Below are 20,855 nucleotides of genomic sequence, written 5' to 3'. Positions count from 1 at the left end.
AGCCATCTCTCCAGCTCCCTAATTTTTTTTTAAATGAAAAAGTTAAATCACATTATATTTATTTGTGTGTTGGCATGTACTTATGTGGAAATGCACATGCCACAGCATATGTCGAGGTCAGAGGACAACTTTGGAGAGTCAGCTCTCTCCTGCCACCACATGGGTCCTGGAGAGTCAACTAAAGTTGGGAGGCTTGGCAGCAATTTTATATAATCAGTGAGCCCTCTTGCTGGCCCTAGTTTCTTTATTTGAGTAACACAATGAACACAGTACACATTTGGTGTTGCACACTGATATAATAAAGAGATATACAGATAAAAGATTCCAGCCAGCTGGTGCAGTAGTGGCTGACAGTTGTGGCTGTAACCAACCACTTTCTGATTGGCCGCTAGTGCTGCTCCCCAGGAGGGATTTCAGGTCTAATCCTGCAAAGCTGGTCAAAAGCTCATGGCTTAGGGGATCATAGGCACTAGGGGGTGGGAAGTCTACTGTTTTTGTTCTGCTAAATTGCCCTTTTGTCAGATGGCTTTTTCAAATAGTTATGTTTATACCCATATATTTGTGCAGCTCTCAACCCTGGTCAGAGACGCTTCCCTTGGCAGTGAGTATTAGTGGAGAGCCGCATAACTCTTCAAAAGTCAGAGAATAAGTGACGCTGAGCGCTTACAGATGGGGAATCTATATCATTCTTCTCCCATCTAAGCCTCAGGAAACAAGGGGGCAGAAAGAATACAAGAACTGAGGGTGAGGAGCAGAGATGCTATCTTCTGAACATGACATACTGATGCACACATCAACACACGGCAGCTGTGCTTGCCCGGAGTAAGACCTACAAAAGATCGTAATCAGTCCGCATTCCAGGACTGGTGTTGGAAGGTCTCCCGAGGCCCCGCCTACCAGAAGAACTATTGATCACTGATGACTCTCCATTGTTCAAGGAATAAATTGGGCCGGGTGATGGTGGCGCGTGCCTTTAATCCCAGCACTTGGGAGGCAGAGGCAGGCAGATCTCTGTGAGTTCGAGACCAGCCTGGTCTACAGAGCTAGTTCCAGGATAGGCTCCAAAGCCACAGAGAAACCCTGTCTCGAAAAACCAAAAAGAAAAAAAAAAGGAATAAATTGGATGTTACTATCAGACACTAAGGGAAAAGTTTCTCCTACACTATTAGAAGTTTTATTTTTCTCATATGTTAAGAATTGAGCAATTCTAGAAAGATATAATAATTCATATCACAGAATAGAGCGATTATAGTGTTCTGATGCTGTGTGTGGTGCCCGTTCTCAGGGTGACATCATGGTTCCCAGCAATTAATCTTCAATCCATGCAGGGAGAAGTGGGCACCATAGAATAAGAGTCATTGCTGAGTGAAGTCAACTCCTTTAAAAAGACTTTTTAAACATTAAGACTTTTACATGACAAGATTTCTATTTATACCTCATTAATTGTATATTAATATATAGGTATTCCTGTCTGTGAGTAATTAAGGGGAATGTGTTATCTTAGCAAATCATATGAACACCACACATAATAAGATTAGTCAATGGGAGAGGAGCAAGTTTTATCAAATGAATGGCTATATATTGTAATTGTTTATAATTTCACTCTACAATAGTGTTGTAAGAATACACACAATCATTTTTTTTTAATTTCGGCAATCCCTGTTTTTTTGGATTTTGCTTTGTACTTTGGTTGATTTTATTTGGCTTCTACTACACTGTATTCTCTTGTGACAACTTCATCTATTTTCTTCTGCTCTTGGCTCAAAGCCAAGATAATAAACATATTACTCATTTTGCTGTATTTCACTCCTTTGAACCTGGTGACAAAAACATAATAGCAGATTATTATAACACTGAATTTCATACATAAAAGAAAGATGAACTGAGGCTAATCAGGTAGGCTAAACCAGTTTATTGTATTAAGAGGCCAGATTAGTCTGGTCATGTGAATAGGGATGCAGTGGAACTCCTGACTCCATGACTTTCAGAAGCTACATAACAGCTGTCTCTTAGAAAAATGTTAATTTTGCTCTTTATCTGATGAGACTTGTGTGTGACTTTAAAGGAAAGCACTGGGGACAAAAGTCTGTGTGTAGCTGAGCCTCACAGAAGAAAAGTGGGGGATACACGTGAACGCATTGGCATAGGAGACTGCTTCCTTAATATAACCCTAGCAGCACAGACACTGAGAGAAACAATTAATAAAAGGAACCTCCTGAAACCAAGAAGCTTCTGTAAAGTCAAAGGAAATGGTCAATAAGACAAAACAACAGCCTACAGAATGGGAAAAGATCTTCACCACCCCCAAATGGGACAGAGGGCCGATCTCCAAAATATACAAAGAATTCAAGAAACTGGTCATCAAAAGAAGAAATAACCCAATAAAAAATGGGGTACAGACCTAAACAGAGAACTCTCAAAAGAGGAATCTAAGATGGCTGAAAGATACTCAAGGAAATGCTCAACATCCTTAGCCATCAGAGAAATGCAAATCAAAACAACTCTGAGATTCTACCTTAAACTTGTCAGAATGGCCAAGATCAAAACACTGATGACAACTTATGGTGGAGAGGATGTGGGGTAAAGGGAACACTCTTCCATTTCTGATGGGAGTGCAAACTGGTACAGCAGCTTTGGAAATCTGTATGGCAATTTCTCAGAAAATTAGTAAACAACTTACTTCAAGACCCAGCAGTACCTCTTTTTGGTATACACACAAAGGATACTCAATCATACTATAAGGACGTGTTCATAGCAGCATTATTTACACGTAGTCAGAATCTGGAAACAACCTACATGCCCCATGACTGAAGAATGGATAAAGAAAATGTGGTACATTTAAACAATGGAGTACTACACAACAGAAAAAAAATAATGGCGTCTTGAAATTTGCAGGCAAATGGATGGATCTAGAAAACATCATAATGAGTGAGGTAACCCAGACCCAGAAAGACAAATACAATATGTACTCACTCATAAGTGACTTTTAGACATAAAGCAAAGGAAACCAGCCTACAATTCACAACCCTAGAGAACTTAGACAACAAAGATGATCCTAAGAGAGACATACATGAATCTAGTCTTCATGGGAAGTAGAAAATGACAAGACCTTTTGAGTAAATTAGCAGCATGTGGACCATGGGAGAGGGCTGAAGGGCAGGGGAGAGAAAGGGAGGGGAGCAGAGAAAAATATATAGCTAAAAAAAAAACAATAAAAATGTTGTGTTTAGTAAGTGCAGAATATGTGTTGACAGCTGTTAGTTATTGTGTCAGGGATTTTTTTTTTTTTTTTTTTTTTTTTTTTTTTTGGTTTTTCGAGACAGGGTTTCTCTGTGGTTTTGGAGCCTGTCCTGGAACTAGCTCTTGTAGACCAGGCTGGTCTCGAACTCACAGAGATCCGCCTGCCTCTGCCTCCCGAGTGCTGGGATTAAAGGCGTGCGCCACCACCGCCAGCTGTGTCAGGGATTTTAAAAAGAAAAGATCCTGTGGAGTGAGAACGGGAGAATGAAGTGAGAGGAAAGGTTCCGTTTCGAGTTTCGCCAAGATCAGCTTATTTGTGAGATCAGGCGAGTCCGATGAATAATGAGTTTAAGGATCCTTGAGCAAGATTAGAGGAAGGTTAGGATTAAGAGTACATGCTTCTGAGAAACATGGACCCAGGGCAATGCCAAGACAGCTTAATAATGGGGCTGAAGACAATGGGTGCAGAAGCTTTGTGTCACCACGACCACAATCCCTGACATAAACAACCTAAGGGAGGAAGAACTGATTGGTCTCGGAAGGTTCAGCCCACAAACACTTGGCCCCATGCAGTTGGGCAGAATGCTGTGCTGACAGGCGTGTGTGCCTGGGAAGTTTCATTATCTCCTGGCAAACAGGAAGAAAAGAGCAAAACGGGGAGGGGTGGGAGGGGACGGAGAACAAGATAATCTCAAGGACTCACTGGTAGCGATCTTCCCCCACCTCCCCAAGTTTCTACAAGCTTCTTAAATAACCCCACCATTTGACACAGGAGGCCTTTGGGGGACATTTTCTATTCAAACAATAACAACGAACATGTAGACTAAGTAAGTGGGGTGCCAAAAGGAACGAGGTGGAAAGCATCAGAATGGGATAAGAGAATAAAGGAGACAGAAGAAGGAGAATATCTCAGAACACACTTGGTAGCTCCTTTGAACACACCAGCCTGGGCAAAGATGAATTCTCAGCTGTATCTCATCCGAGTAGAGCCAAGAGAAATAAATGGTAGAGATGAAGGTGAGGGAAATAGATGGACCCAACCATTTCATTCAGTTTGATTAAATAGGAATGGATGGTCACCTAGTATGTGCCAGCAAATGTGCTTTGGGTTGTTATATACAAGGTGATGGTATTTATTAGTTTTAAGCTGCTTATTGTTCAGTGGCCTAGGAGGAAACAGTCTTCAGCAAATTATGAAGTGAAAGTTTTCATTTCTTGGCGTCACTAAGACAGACAAGAAGAGACCGATGGGCCAATAGCCCACCGGCCCATAGTGATTGAGGAGGACTGACCGGTAGTGCATGTTAGTTACAAAAATGGCAGTGTATCCGAGCATCTTGAGATGGACTGCTGAGCTCAGTGGTGCTGGGAGCTATGTGGCCAGTTATCAGTATGGCTTTTTTTCCCACAGACCGTGAAACTTTTGAGATCAGGAAATCGGTCCTCACTTGAGTGCATTCTACCTGCATTTGTAGCATTTTTTTTTTTTAGGACTGCAAAAACTATTTACGACTTAGCATGAGAGAAGAGAAATATTTCCAATACTTAAGTATACTACAATGGCCATTTCTTACTGTGTGGCAATGATCCCTAAACTCAGAAGTTGAAAGGAATCAACAGCTATTTCTCAAAGTTTCTATATTTAGAACTCTCAGAACCCTACACCTCAAGGTCTCTCCCGAGGATGTAATCAAGTATTCGGTGTCTGCGGTATGACTTGAAGGCACCTTCGGGAGAGGAGCGCCAGCTGCGCTCACTTTCCTGGGTGAGGCAAGATTTCATTGCTTATGGGCTGTAGACCTGGGGCTTTAGTCCCTGTTTGGCTGCTGGCTGGGATCTCCCTTTGGTCCTTTCTACAAGGCTTTGACTCTCCATGAGACGACTCAAGGCATGACAAGAGGTTCCCTTCCAAAGAAATGAACACGGTAAATAGAGGAAAGCTCATTATCTCGGAAGCGGTCCAGTGTTCTGTCCCTTTAATCTGCCTCTGTGGGGATGGAGTTACCACATCCAGGCAGAGGTCCCTGGGGGTCATTTTAAAGGTGCTGTGCTACAAATCCTAAAAAGGCTCTGCCAACTACCATGTTTTAAATTTTTATCCAGGCCAGTGAGGTGACTCAGTGGGTAAAGGCGCTTGCTGCCAAGCCTGATGACTTGAATTTGATCTCCAAATCCAGATGGTGGAAGGAGAGATGCAACTCCCAAAAGTTCTTTGAACTTCATTCACGCACATTCCAAGTATAAAACCAATACACATATGTAATAAACAGATGAAGCCATTTCAGCACGCAAATGTTAAAAGGACAGACCGTTTTGGCAAATTTTAATCTGTGTCATCCATTGAAAATAGATTGTGTCTGTTGGGTGTCGTTCTCAGCTTGGGTGTCTTTGAACTGTGCATCCTGCTACGTGCAGTACTGCAAGCATATGCTCATTGGTGGCAGATACGATAGTCTCTAGTTAATATTTTTGTCAGAATACACAGACATTTCAAAATGGAGGTCTACAAAGAAAACAGGCACTTGAGTATTTGTGTATGTTAAGATGGAAATAGATTCATTACAGTGAGTATCAAAATTGTTATATAGATAAATTTGACATTTATTTTATTTTTCAAAGCTCTTGATTAGCACAGTGCATAAAAGGCCTTTCAGAACAATGCTCTAAGCCTTTTCATCTCCACACTTGCAGGGCACCAGGTTTTGTTGAATCTCCGAGGGATGGAATGGAAATGTCTTCAAGATGAAGAGTGTAGAGATGTGCTAAATAATAAAACTGCATTAGAAGACACAGTCTCTTTCCATTTCATGCCGAGACGGTGCTGTGATGATCTTCTCAGACTGGAAACTGGCAGTCTGACATTATACAGCACCACATATAAGAGGTTTTATATATTCTCATCAATCATGGTCTCTATACTTTATTATACCCGACAATTCAATCTGATAAAAGAGCAAGTGTGTTTGGATGGTAAATAGAACTCCCCCCGCCCCGTATCTTCCAAAACTAGGTCTTCATTGTCTGAGGTAAATTACTTCTACACGTGTTTTCATGGTAACTTTTTACTTGTTTTCTTCTGCTCTGAGACAACATGCAGCTAGCTGCTCTGAGAGCGAGACTCTAGGGAGTTCCTGATGGCAGGAGAGTGGTTTCTGGTGCTTTGGCTGGGGCATGGCTATCTCTATATAAGCTGCCCCTGAACACAATACAGGGGGCATTCTTGGGGCATTCTGTTTCAAGGATAACCCGTGTCTCTGTCTGTGTTTCTTTTTGTGTTTAAATCTCCAGGCCCTTGCCCGAGGCTCACGAATGGTTCTCGCGGTGCAGGCGCTACACCTTCCGGGTTAATAGAGATCAGATTTGACTGGGGGGTAACTCCTGAGTATCTTGACTATAGACATGGGGGAGGATGCCAAGAAAGACTACGTACAGGATAGGTGACATGTAAGTTGATCCATCTGCTCGGAAACAACTTGGAGATGAGGTGAGACATGACAAATCTTGCTGGCTACAGAGTTCTCATGACTTATTATTATGTGCCATCCTTTCTTATGGCATGAATAGATATTTATATTACAATTTGGTTATGCAGTTCAAACAGACTTACAAAGTTGACAGATGCCTTTACCAGCTCAAACATAGAACAACAAAAAAATCAGCTTTAATTGACTTGTGCACACTGTGTTAAAGCAGACATGTGTGTTACCTTTAAAAGTTTGTGTGTTTTTCAAGGATGACCCCAGCTAAGACTCCTAGCAATAGTGGAGAGGGTGCCTGAACTGGCATTTCTCTCTTTTGCCACAACCTCTCCAGCATAAGTTGTCATCAGTGTTTTTGATCTGGGCCATTCTTACAGGTGTAAGATGGAATCTCAGAGTTGTTTTGATTTGCATTTCTCTGAGGGTGCCTGAACTGGCCTTCCCCTGTAATCTGATTAGTGACTACCTTAACTGTCATCGTAGAACCTACATCCAGTAACTGATGGAAGCAGATGCAGTGATCCACAGCCAAGAACTGGGCTGAGCTTCTGGAGTTCAGTTGAAGAGAAGGAGGAGGGATTATGTGAGCAAGGGGGAGGTCAAGATCATAAAAAAAAAAAAAAAAAAAAACAAACCCAAATCAAACTTCTTATGTTTGACCATGGGAGAAAAGTAGGCATAATAGGCTACTGACTCACCAAATATCTGCTTATAGGCCTCTAGAATGCCTATACCTGCCATCGAGGGTCTGCCTAAAATGGTCATTGTTTGAACTCTGATGCTTTGAATACCTGTCTGTTCTTCCAGAGGATGGCCTTGATGAGGCCACACTTCTGTGAATGATCTCTGCTGGTGGTACTCTAACGTTGTTTTAGTCATTTCATTCATTCATTCATTCATTCATTCAAGACAGGGTCTCCTTATGTAGCTCTGGCTGATCAGGAGCTCACTATATGCACCAGGCTTGCCATGGATTCACAAAGATCCACTAGTCGGAGCTCTAAGTGTGTTGTTAAAAATCTGAAACGGCTGCCCCAGGGAAGTAGACTAGGAGAATTTAAGTTTCAGGTTAGTCTGGGGTACAGAATGAACTCAAAGCATCCTGGGCTACACAGGGAAACTCTTAAAAAACCCAAGGACAGAGAAGAAAGCTCAGTGGTGGAATATTTACTAGTATGCACATGGCCCTGCACCGCAACAATAAGACAGCTACAAGCAAACACAACTAGAATGGACAGCTATGGGGATCACCAGAGAGAAGCTTGTGAGCCCATTCGAGGGCCGGTGTGGGTTTTTTGTCATTTTTTTGATGACCTTAAAGAAGCAAGTTACAGTTAAAGTGGAGACAGAAGTGCAGACGACATTCCTGCTCTGTATGTGGTGGCGGCCGCTTGCATTCCTTCAGCGAACCTTTGCTTTCTCTGTAAGCCTTTTAGCATGGTAAATGTCAGAGACTTCTGCTACATGTTTCAGACAAGAGTCGGAGGCCATGCGTCAAGATAACTGGCTTGTTTATTTTCTTCTGAAGTTTTTCCATGATTGTAGCGATTGCCTTGTCTTCATTTATAAGCAAAATCTATAACAATGGTGGTTTTGTGGCTTATCTAGAAATAATCCTGAAAATATTGTTTTTGGTGAAAGAAATCAGTTTTGGGTAGTTTATTTGCATCTAAGTAGAATGCCAAGTTTATTTTAAAGCATTCCCATGATGTTTGGAGCACTGTTTTGTGCCTTGCTGGCAGCTTCAGTTAATGTATCCAGCTGGGTAGGGAGGAGATGCTGCTTAGCCCCTTTATCTTGCTTGTAAACAAAGTAACCCACAGTGTTAATGCAAAGTCACAAGGCCACAAGGGCTAGAGCTGGGAAGCCTTTGTTCCCACAATCTTGGCAACTGAAATGAAGAAGACAGTGAATGGCTTTTGGACATTCCACAAGCAAAGAGGAATGCTTTTCAGCCCTTAGTTAACCAGAGAGTGAAAGGACCATGTGCTCCACTGAGTCTTCAATGGGCCAAATTATTAAGCTGGTTTGTGAAAATATTACAAATATTTATTTTAAGGCTTTTAAGGAACATTCTCTATTCTCAGAAGCCCGGAGAAATATTTGCTTCTTTTTGCAAGCAGTGCTCAAGGACATTGTGTGTGCAGAGGGAACAATCAGAGCTTATTGCTCAAAGGAGTGATTGTGAAGAGGACAGCCAAAGACGTGACTTTAGCCTGGAGGCTCCCAGCACAGTTAGAGGACACGTGAAAGGATCTGGGTGACTATTTCCCAGGGAAAGGGGACCAGGCAGAAGCAGCCTGTTGTAGGTGTGCTCTTTGAAGGACGTAGATAGACATGAGCTTCACCCATTTTATTCATCTATCAAGGAGGTAAATTTAGTAACCAACCCATTTCCCTAGAGGGATTCCGAGATGGAGTTAGGCTTCAGAATTCTCAGCTTTGGTTTCGCCCCTGCACTGTATAAATTGGAAACACGATACGAGATGCAAACTCCTCCTGGTGTCCAAAAGGACACAGGGAAGTGGCTTACGGGCGGAAATATGCTGGCAACGAAAAGCAAGTGTATGTAGCTTGGTGTGGCAGAGGGGAAATACGATGACCCTTGGAGTCATATAGATGTGAGATCAAATCCTGATTCTCCATTTCCTTGCCTGCTGACTGTATGGCTCCAGGCATACCACAGTTCAAGAAAGTGAGCCGTCAGCATCTTGCACTTGGGACTGATGAGTGACGGTGTGACCCACTTCGAATGAGAGCATTGAAGAAACACACTACAGGGACAGGAGTTGCTTCTTTGTTTGTGAGATGATACCCTGTTCTTTCTCATTTTGGAACCATTCTGGATACTCCACGTTTGTTTCAGTGCCAGGCTGGTCTGCTCAGCTCTTTTCTCCTGATCTGCCTCCTTCTTTTCCTAGCTCATATATTGACTTCCTCTTCAGGGGACAGCACAGCTGGCTGATGTTTGCCTACAGTGTCATGAAAGTCACGGACTGCCATTCAGGCAGTCTCCAGAATCATTCACATACAAACTGAGGAATGATAATAAACACTGCCCCCCACCTGTGTGAGTGTGTGTGTGTGTGTGTGTTGTTTGCGAGTGCGTGTGGCTGTTCTGAGTTTGCTGTTAGGAATCTTGCTCTGATAGCTCTTCCACCTTATGCTTGGAGACAGAGATTTTAAAGCAAGCTCAAAGTTTTTCTATACAGTTAGTTTCCCCAGCCAGCTTGCTGTGGGAACACAATGTCTCTGCCTTTCAAGGGTGGAATTACAGGTGGGCTGCCATACTCTCTGGGCATCTAGACTTTCTAACACACCAGACACAGGGTTCAAAGTGTAGAAAGTCAGAAACTATTCCAAAAGTGCACAGTACTAAGAAATCAGGCAACTGGGAAGACTTTTTGTCAAATATCCTTTGCCTTGCAAACCTTCAGCTTGTTCCTTGCATTCCACCTGCACGGGTTGACTGTTCCAGTCCCTATGCATTCTCAAAGACCGAGCTCTAAGGAGCTGGAAAAAAAATTACAAACGATTCAGTCGGAACCTCTAGTCACAAGGTCTTCCCTTGTTGCCATGAGGTAGAGAAGATAGAGGAGATGGACAAGAAACAGAGCAGCGCCCTGAGTGGCCGGGAAGTAACAGCGTCCAAGGCCAGGGTCCTGCCTGTTCCGTTAATTGCCCCCGCCCCCGTCCCATCTGCCTTAAAAAGCTCCAACTTGCAACCAAATCCCCAGTCAGAGCGCCCCGGAAAGAACCGCGATGTGTCTAGGTGACTACAGCCACTGCAGACAGCGGATGTCCCGGGGACTCCACGGGGTCTCTGGCAGGGCTGCGCTGTGGTTTCCAGCCTTTCATTCCGTGCACCGCACGGCTTGTGGCACTTGGCGCATCGAGGCCCAGGAGCAGGCCCGGGCTTCCACCCCGGTACTGGAACACCTCCGGCGACAGCTGGAGCGCGCCTTCCAGCGGGCGGCCGCACGCGGGCGCGCCAGGCGAGCGCGGGAGGCGGTGGCGGCGGTGGCTGCGGCCGCGGAGGCAGCGAGGGAGGAGCGGACCCGGGTGCGCATGAAGTGCGCGCTGGCCCGGCTGCGCGCGGAGCTGGTGAGCGCGGGCTGCACGGCGGGGTTCGAACTCCTTAACGGAGTACTCGGCTCCGAAGCTGGGGAGTAGTCCATAGGAGGACCCCGGGGTAGGGGGCACAGGCTTGCGGCTGGGGTGGGAGATCTCTCCTGGGCGCCCGATTGCCTCCAGGCTGGGTGTTGAGACCTCATTGGGTCACAACTCCATAGAGCAGGGCTTGGCCCAAGGTTCAGTGCTGGCCCAGACTCCAGGAACCCTTCAGACTGCTTCTCTACTTTTCCATCCTCTAGTCTAGAAGCTTCTCAATGGCGAACTCTTAGTCTATTTATGCTTAGCGTGTGGAGATGGAAGTTTCAGTGAAACCGACAACCTAGAAGGATAGGATGAGTCTATCAGAAACTCCAAGGCATGCCAATTATTTTTATTCTAGCCTTTGCTAAGAATTCGGAAAACGACTGGACATTTAAAAGGAAGGAGTGTTTGTAGAAACTTTAGATGACTTTTTTAATGAAAAAAAAACTTAAATTAGACAATTTGAAAAGGGCAAAAGTATAAAGAACTCAGACTTTAAAATGGTGATGCGTATGAATGCTGCATAATGGAAACTTCGAAAGTTCCCTGCATCGAATGCGACAAATAGCCACCCCTTCAGAACAGAGTTTAGAAACTTCGGCAGGTGATCGATTTTATTTCTGATTTTGAGAAGGGCAACACGATAATAAATCCAATTCAGCCACAGTAGCATTCTGGATTTGATAAGGAATGCATTACGCTCTCATCTGGAGTATAAATGGTGAGCCCGAGAAGCTGGATGGGGAAGCTGCCTTGGTGCCTGGTGAAGTCACCTCACTGCACACCAGGAGGTTGGTGCTGTGGGTCAGGATGCCACCCTGGAATGCCTGGACCTGGCAGAACCCTCTATGCTGCTGAGTTGGGTTATGTCACTCCCTTCCCCCATCTCTTGCTGACTCATAGCAAAGTCCTGCCGGACAAGTGCTGAGGCACCTTTAACCTTAACATTCCAACAAGTCGCTTTGCCATTGGAGGTTTAGACAAGTAATGCATTATGGGTGAGAGAAGGTAGTGAGTTAACAGAGTCTGCTAATACTTGCTGGCCCTACAGCTTTGAGAATGTGAACTAGTCGAATTGAGTTTGATTATCCATCTGCAATGCAGAGATACTCTCACGAGAGGACTGTAATAATTGTATGAGATTATATTATAAGCATGCCTAGGCCATACGCACTCTTTGTTGACTGTTGTTGTTTTTTATAATTATTATAGATCTTGGAAGCTGATTTTGCCTAAAGGGCAAATAAGAACATACCGAGAACTGAGGATTGAGCCAAGGAGGTGGCGCTTTAGAGGCGCTTGTGGACAGGCCTGAAGACCTGAGTTCAATCCCCAGTCCCCACAAGGTGGCAGGAGACAACCCACTCCTTGATGGGCACAAAGGAACACTGTGGCACAAGCATGCCTACACTCACACATGCAAACACAGACAGGCATAAGTAAAGAGATGAAAAAAATCGAAACAGAACCTAAAATTTCTGGAAAGAAAGTGGAGAATCTTACACACAGCCAGATGCTGTTTCCCTGGAGTGTAGGGCCTGGTCCGTATCTGCAGGAATTCCCTAGTCCCTGTGAAGCGAAGGGAATGGATACTTAGCTCAGTATCATCACTACTAGAAGTAGATTTTGATCTGGGCCATTAGCTAGATCTCTACGGGAATCAGTGTTCTCATGTATAGAATGCTCAGATATCATGTATTAACAATGGAGTTTATGTAAGGAGCAATGATGGTAACATTATGTATAATATGTTCTGTTTAGCTTACTATTGAATGACATTAATTTCTAAGTTCTTTGACTGGATATCTGAGTTAAACCTAAAGTTTTCTATGTAGATAGTCTTTTTTTTTTCATTCCCTCAGAGAAGTTTTGCCTCTTTCATCAGGCTCTCAAAGGGATCCGTGATGAAAGAAGTTTAAAAACCACAAGTGTTTGAATTTCGCAAATAAGTGTGAATTACACATCCTTTACTTAGATGGGCGAATCCTTATCAGTAATTTTATACCTTGATACTTGGCATGAAAGTTGAGGACAGATATCCATCATCTCATTGATTCATCCCTTCTGTCACTCAGTGTTCTATCAAGGACAACGAGACCCTGGATGCCAAGACACTGCACACATAGCCGAGGTCCACCTTCAGCAGTAGGGTCTCGTGTAGTCTGTGAGTTATCAGAGGCATGGAAACGGAACGCCATGGAAACACGTTTAAGAGGCCACGATGCCTGACCGTGGTGACGGGGGAGTTTCAGAAAGCATTGATTTTTATTTGCATCCCGTGGGAAGAGAAGAGGGAAAGTGAGTCTTAGAACAGAGGATGGGATGCAGGTGTGTCTCAGCACGGCATGTCTCTGGAGACTGGCAAGGTATCTGACCCCCTGTGAAAAAAGCTGTCATGGGAACAGTGCTAGGAAGTGAAGCAAGGAGAACAGGGCAGGATTCTAGAGCCTGAGGAATACATCAGACAACAGTCTGGTGGTAGTTTATGGGGCTTTTTTATGGCGATGGCTATGTGATCTGCCTTCTGTTTGTTTGCTGGGTGCCTTGGATGTCCGTCTCCTTTAACATCTCTAGTTCTTGCTTCCGGAGAAGTGGTTCCAAGTGCAAAGAATAAAAAATAAAAACACCCGAGGAAAATAAAAAGATGCCGCTGCCCAACATTTTCGTTTGCAAATTGAGGAAGACTCGCCAATGCAGTATTTGCGGTTTCCTCTTACAGTGCCCTGGCTTATCCCGAGGGCAACTGATGTCGAGCTGATAGAAGATGATGGTACATGGAAAACATTATTATACAAACTGCATCAAGCGTGACTTCAACTGATGAAATATGCAAGTAGTTGATCTTTAGCTTTAGGTTATAATACAGCTGGACCAGACTTGGTTGGTAGCCTGCCTCCTAAGTAACCTGTCCTTGGAGATGTAATTTTTAAAATTTTATTGGAACACACGGGGGCCTCATAAACTCCCATTGGAGGAGGTCATGAATCAGTCTTGCTACAGAACAGGCTTTGTTCTAGAGCGAAGAGTGTTAGATTATATAAGGGCATATAACCCTACATGTGCCTCCGAGGTGTCGTTATAGGTTTTTCCTCAGCAGGGAGGCCATTTAAAATCCTGAAAACTTGAAATGACAAGTAATCAAGTCAATGGGCCCGGCTCCTGAGCACTCAGGTGGCCTCCGGCAGTTATCCCGAGGCTCCGAAAGCTCATAAAGATAAATGATGTCAGTGGGATCCCACGCCATTGCTTGAAAACAGCCTTTGGTGCGTAGATATTTTTCACACGGACAACGTTGTGCATCAGCTCTTTTTGTTTTCATTTCAGGGCCATTTCCAAAGCTATTTATTTATCTGGGTTTTTACCTTGTTGTTGACGAAGCTACTTTAACAGCCGGAGCCAACGGTCGGAAAGGGAGAGCGAGAGGAGAAATTCATCTTTCTCTCTGTCTTACTTGCCTTTCCTACCAACTCCTTATTTCTCAAGTGCAGCCAGAGAGAAGTTTCATTTAATCTATATCTCAAACTAATAAAATCCCTTATTATTCTTTTTCTCTTTAGCTGGAATTGCGTTTCCAGAACCATCAGATGGCCCGAACTTTACTGGATTTGAACGTGAAGATGCAGCAGCTGAAGAAGCAGCAGGACCTGGAGCGTGCATCCAAATCCCAGAGCCCAGAAGATGACGCCATGAACCCCAAGTGTGGAAATGCGTAGTGGAAAGCCCACGCCCGCAACTCCGAAGCAGTCCCAACCCTCACCATAACATAGGCAACTCTGAAACCGTTCTAGCATTAACACTAGTGATGCCGTCTGTGCATTCTGAGGGGCATCCTGTCCAGCAAAAACCTAGGTGTAAGGGGGAAGTGGGGAAAGAAAGGATCTAAGAAAGGGGAGAGAGACATTGTTGTGAAGTAAAAAAAAAATAATTTATCCATTGGTTTGACTGGTTGTTATCTTAGTAGGAGGAAGGGAAGAAGGAGAGAAATAGGAGGGAGAAGAAAAACCAAAGCATCCGAGTCTGCCTTATTGCCAGTTTACAATGCTGCCCGTTGCCTTATCGCCTTCCTTTCTGTACTTTTGTGCTTTGCTTTTTTTTTTTTTTCCTGTATTTAATTTTGCTCGACCAAGTAGCCAATCCAGTACTCTTCTGACTCGGGAAACCGAGAATTATTAGTGCCTGGATTCCAGCCATGCCCCCAATGTGGCCACCATTAAGGGTGTCTCAGCTTCTTGCTGCATTTAGACAAGTACTCCAGGCCTTGATGTCATTGAAAGACAAAATAGGTAATGATCCTCCTAAAATCTCTGCCTCAGTTGGTTCAAGTGTGAGTTTCCTGAGGTACACCCCCCAATTCCTAACTAATGTAGTTCTTTTGTTCAAGTAACTTAGGAATTTAAATCATTCTTACTGTTGAATTAAAAGATCTATTGTGCCCTAAAAGTGCTTTTTCAATGCAAAAGTAAAAACAATAAAAAAGTTGCAAACCTAATTGGTGTTCCTAATTGTTATTATCTATGAAATTATGCCAATGTGTGTAATGTTAGCGAAAATTAAAATTAGTTTTTAAGACAAAAGAGAACAGAAAGGAGTTAGGCTTTTTCTTAAAAACAAATGCTAGGATTGGCTATGTAGCTTAGCCTGTGTGAGTCCCTCAGTTCAAGCCCCAGGACAGAAAAAATAATTTAAAAAGAAGAAAGAAAAAAAAAACCAACTTGTGTGTAAGGATTGAGGGGACTGTCTGGGTCAAGTTTAGTTTGTTTTTAACTCTTTTTGCCAATAAGTTAACTATTGTAACACCTTCATAATTAATCTCTTGTCCCTGTAAGACTGGAATTCACTTTGTGGACATTGTCGATTGAGCAATATACAGTGCCCTGACCTCTGACCCCTGGATTCCTTGAAGCACTCTGAAAGAAGCTCTTGGCTTTATGTGTTGGGATGCATGAGGTGTGGCTGCTGCTTGTTTGTCGTCCATGTGTGTGGGCGCAGGGGGTAACCTTCAGGGATTGGGCCTTTCTTTTTCCCCCTTGTTTAGACAGGGTTCATTTATGCTTTGGGATGGTCTCTTGCCTCAGGCTCCCATCTCCCCACCGAGCCATGGTGAGGTGGTAGACTCATGGGCTGCTCCATCCAGCTCTGGGTGTGTCTTTGTGTGTGTGTATTCACATCAGGCTTGTGCTCCAAGTGTGTCTTTACACACTCAGCTATTTGCTCAGCCCAATTTTATTTGAATTTTGAGGAAAGAGTTGGCAATATTACTGGAGATCTCCTTTAATTTCTTTTTAAAACTGCAACTTAAGTGCTGGAGCAGTCGTTCCCGAGTACATTGCTAGGGTTAACCTTAATAAATCACTGGAATAGTCTTTGTATGAGTTTTATTCATACAGAGCACAAACTGCTGACATTGGTCATTCCTCAGTTATAGAACTTGGTTCTGCTGGTAATGTATACTGGTGTAAAAAGAAAGAAAATCCAAAAGAGAACTTTGAAAGTCATCAAATTGGTCCTTACATTGTCAGACAAAAAGGATAAAGTATTTATTATTTTATTGTAGAGTTTTGTCACAAACTATTTTCCCTCTATCTTCAGAAACAACCAATGGACCGCCAAGCCTTTTTAGGGGCCAGAGGTGCAGAAGCAGAATAAACTCTTTGTCTCAATGGAGTCTTATTGATGGGCGTCTTAAGCAGTTTAGTTAGCCTTGGATTTTGACAATGCAACATGAAAATACAATAGAAGCTTGACTCGCGGGACATGCTCATCACGTGTTTCTGCTCTGATTATCACGCACCTTGGTGTTTTAATAGTAGCAGAAGGCACACAACTGCTTCCTTGTCTTTCCTTTGCAAGGGTGTGCAGCTGTGTGTTGCTGGCTTGCCGTACCATCATTGCGGTGGAGACTCGTGGGAAGCCATCAGGAAAACTTCTCTAAGAGGTGTGAGGATGGCCATCTTTCTGGGGTTTAAAAATAAGCCAGGGCAACAGTGTGACATTTTGAAGATACACACCATGGAAGCAACCAAGGCTAGTACCAGCTGGAGGGGAAAATGAGAAAATCGTTATACTCTAAATTAGGCAGCAGGGAAGAAGTAACCGAAAAAGCCCAAGGAAGGAAGATGTTTACAACCAGAATGGATAAAGGGATACTAAAAATGAGCGATACTAAAAATGAGTTGGTGGGTGAAAATATGGTGCTTGGGTTTTTCAAATGACCGAGTTTCTCACAGTGGTAAACGATGGCACAGGGGATAAAACCACATTAGCAGGCAATGGTCTTTAACTCTGCGCTAGCACCCATCAGTGAGAGGCGCCAAGCAAATTAAGCAATTAGGAGCATCACACAGGTTGTTAGGCATCAGATTCCTTTACAGGTGGCCTGCATGAATCACTTCTTTTTTTGGCTCGCCAAACTACTTCTGCTGGAACAGGTGCTGCTGTAGGACCCAGCCTGGGGACAGACGAGGCTGCTGTGGAGAATCTCATGAGAACTGAGCCTGCACTAGCGCAATTACAAGAATCCTCTTTCCCCATCCCTCCCTGGCAGGGTCCAGCGCCCAGGGTAGGCATCAACTTTATTTACCATTGTAATCATGGCTGACTCCCCCTGGGTTCTGGGCCTGGCAGAGGACTCTCCAATCCCAGCTGCTTTGTCTCTTGTCTTTGTGGTTGCCATCACTGCCAATGTCTCTTTGCCCATGCTTTTGAAGAAGGTCAGGGTACAATGAGAAATAACGTGGTTAGGTTTAGGGTTCAAGCTGGCTTACTGCACCTGCCTCAGCATTTGGATCTACCAGAACAAAGTTGGGGTGGGTTAAAGAACTTTAAGATTGGTGAACCCTCAGTATAGACCATTCAAATTCTTCTTTGTATGCTGCTGAATGTTGAGGGTTCGAGGCTCCACTTCCTTAGGAGCCGGAGTGCCACCATCTCTCTCTGCTGGGCTCAGTCTAAGAGGGATGTGTGCAGTGTATAGATATAAGGAAGCTGGCAATGATTTTAGCCCCTGCTCGTGGACTAGCCTTTGTGCCAAGGACAGCATCTGTTTTTATCTTGTTTAATACGCATAGTGATTTATAAGACCTGTTTGCAGAGCTCTCTGACCCTGGTGGTTCATCTTAGCCCTGCCATTACCAGCCACATGCTTAAAGTTTATTAGGTTTATTAAAAAAAAAAACTAACGACAATACTTTGCTTAAATTTTGAGGAGACTACACTGAAGGGTCTATATCAGCTTTATTCTGTTGTTGTGATAAACCTCCCCAACAAAAAAGCAATTGTGGGGAGAACAGGCTTACTTTAGCTTGTGATTCCAGGTTGTCCATTGTAGCAGGGAAGTCAAGGCAGCAAGGATTTATAGTAGCTAATCGCAGCATAGCCGTACTGAAGAGCAGAGACATGTGGATGTGATCACGCGAGCCTCTTCCAGTCTCGTACAGTCTGGGACCCAAATCCAGGCAATGATGCTGCCCACAGGGCACCGGGTCTTTTCACATCTTAACGGAATCAAGAACATCCACCAGTGTCATCCCCACAGGTTCTAACCTGATCTAGATAATCCCTCTTTGGATTCACTTCCAGAGTAATGCTAGGTTGTGCAAATTTACAACTAAAACTAGCCATATCAGTGTAGAGCCTGGAGGTGTGTGTGTGTGTGTGTGTGTGTGTGTGTGTGTGTGTGTCTGTGTATTCACGTGGGTGTGGGAGGTCAAAGTTGGGTGTCCTCCCCTATTGTTTCCTGTCTCAGTTTTAAAGACAGGATCTCTCACTGAACCCCGAGTTTAGTAATTTGGCTAGACTGAGTGACCAGCAAGTCCCAGAGCTCCATCTGTTTCTGAACAAGCCAGGTCCCTACTCAGGTTACAAACATTTGGTGCATGCTGTCATGGGTGCTAGGGACGAGGCTCATGTCCTTATGAGTGTGCTGCAAATCCATTCCTGTCTGGGCCATCTCCCCAGGCCCTGGTTTTGCCCTTTCTGATGGAGGAGCTTTCTTCTACTTTTGTGGAGTTTCTTCTCCCATACTTTCAGTTCCACAGAATCTGACTGGCAGTTTGGACTTGGACCTTTCCTGTGCCTCTTCTGCCTTTCATCTTTACATCTTAAATGCTCTGTTGACAGTCTTCTCTCTTGACTGATAAGCTAGTTCCTCAAATATGGGAATAAAGAGTAGGGGGTATAAAATCAACAAAACTTGCCCCTCTCCAATCCCTGGATGTGCCCAGCACACAGTGCCAGGTACAGTTCAACTGACCTGTCCTAATAACCCTGTGCAGTGGTTTTCCCATTTCAGAGAGAAAGAGAGGAAGTATCTGAGAAGGGATAAAACTGGCCGCTGATCTCTCAGCTAGCAAGTAGGAGCTTTTGGGAATCACATACCCTGACTGGGACGAGGAAACTAAGTATGAACAAATAGACTCAGTATTATAACACAAATTATAAGAGAAGAATATTTAGAGTTCTAAGGCAGTCTTCAATGAAGGCATACCTCCCAGGAACTGTGTCCACCCGAATAAAAACCTTCAATTGTGTCTTACAACCTATAGAATTTAGTTGGGAGACTGGACAGATCACTATGTATCTGTCTAATTTTTTATCTTTTGAAGATGTGAGGGAGGGTAGAAATGATCCAAAGACTTTCCTTTGATCTAGAAACAACTAATTCTCCCTGCTGTGACTGGACTAGCTACTATCTGTTCATCACCACATCTGGCCAGGAAGTGGACTCTCCCAGGGACCTCTCTTGTTCTGGTCACTGGCCCAGCTGTTGCAGTCTTGCTGATGACAGGAGACATTTCTGATCACGTTCAGTTGTCCCTCGGCTCTCCTCACAGCCCATAGCTATATCTGAGGGAAACTGGTGTCTCATTTGCACTTCAGAGACAGACAAGCAGCCCTGGGAACTCATACATGTTATGATTTTAGAGGCAGCTTCTGAAGTGGACCCTACTGGGTGACTGTAACACATCCTGCTATGTAGCTGATATTTGAAAACTACCTTAAAATGGGACTTTTGCTGTAGCCAGACTTTCTCCAACACACTGCAATAAAATAATTCTAAAACAAAGTATTTTTGGGTCCTCTGATGGGATGACCACTCACCCCCAAGAAAGAAAGCCTTGTAAATGCTTCTTTATTTTGCTGACGTTAGAGCTTATGCGTTCCAGTCATGACACAGGGAGTAGGGTGTTTCAGTTTTCTTATACTTACTATTTAGTCTTCTTAATACAGTAATCTTCCCCCTTGCATTTTGCTTTCACAGTTTTTATTATTACCATCTGCTGAGTCAAGTAGTGGACTGTGATGACATACTGTCTTCTTGTGTAAGTTCTTCTTTTTCTAATGATTGTGATTTTGCTTTGCGTTCTTGGGAACCTCTCACCTCATTCCTCCTGAAGTCTGAGGCAGTACCAGCTGCTGAAAGTTGTGCCGAACTGCCAACTGCCTTCATGCCTCCCTCAGCTCATCCCTTTGCTGGTCTTGAAGGCTGCAGAGACAGCGCCCCATTGTATTCCAGACACTCAAGACATAAGGCTTGGCAGGCACTCCTGATCTTAATTATAACAATTATATTTGCAATGCTTGTTGTAAAGTACTTCTCTGTAAATTCTGAAATCTTCACCCTGGATTGGGTTCAACTGATTAATATTTCTTCTCATAATGAATACTTTTTCTACTTATTAGTATACTTAGAATATATATACTTTAATTCTGCTAGACAGCATACATTTCACATTGTTATCTGCCAGACTTTCTCCCACTCCTCTTCTTCTCTTTCTCTGTATGCTTCTATGGAAATAATTGAATTATTCCCCAAGATACAGTAGCATTGGTTAGAAGCCATTTGATCATTTTATATCTTGTATTTAAGGTTTGTTAGATGAGACAAAAATGGCACCAAGTCCATAGAGAATTATTCCAAACTACTGAGGACCCTCCTGTGTACTCTTTCTAATGTCTTATGAGCAATGAAGTTTTCCGGCA

At 43.7% G+C, this 20,855-nt stretch overlaps 1 protein-coding gene across 1 annotated transcript; it reads left to right on the top strand.

Annotated features, from left to right (window-relative positions):
* Positions 1-10,481: 10,481 nt before the first annotated feature.
* Positions 10,482-15,353, top strand: Aard (alanine and arginine rich domain containing protein). Its single transcript, XM_041672617.1, has 2 exons — positions 10,482-10,823; positions 14,432-15,353. The coding sequence occupies exons 1-2, from the start codon at positions 10,482-10,484 to the stop codon at positions 14,585-14,587; spliced, it is 498 nt and encodes a 165-aa protein (XP_041528551.1). The 3' UTR covers positions 14,588-15,353.
* Positions 15,354-20,855: the final 5,502 nt, after the last annotated feature.

This window comes from Microtus oregoni, unplaced genomic scaffold (assembly GCF_018167655.1).
Source record: "Microtus oregoni isolate MIOR12 unplaced genomic scaffold, Mior012 000022F_ref0000154, whole genome shotgun sequence".
Taxonomy (NCBI): domain Eukaryota; kingdom Metazoa; phylum Chordata; class Mammalia; order Rodentia; family Cricetidae; genus Microtus; species Microtus oregoni.
Note: the sequence above shows the minus strand (reverse complement) of the source record. Positions and strands in the feature narration are given on the sequence as shown.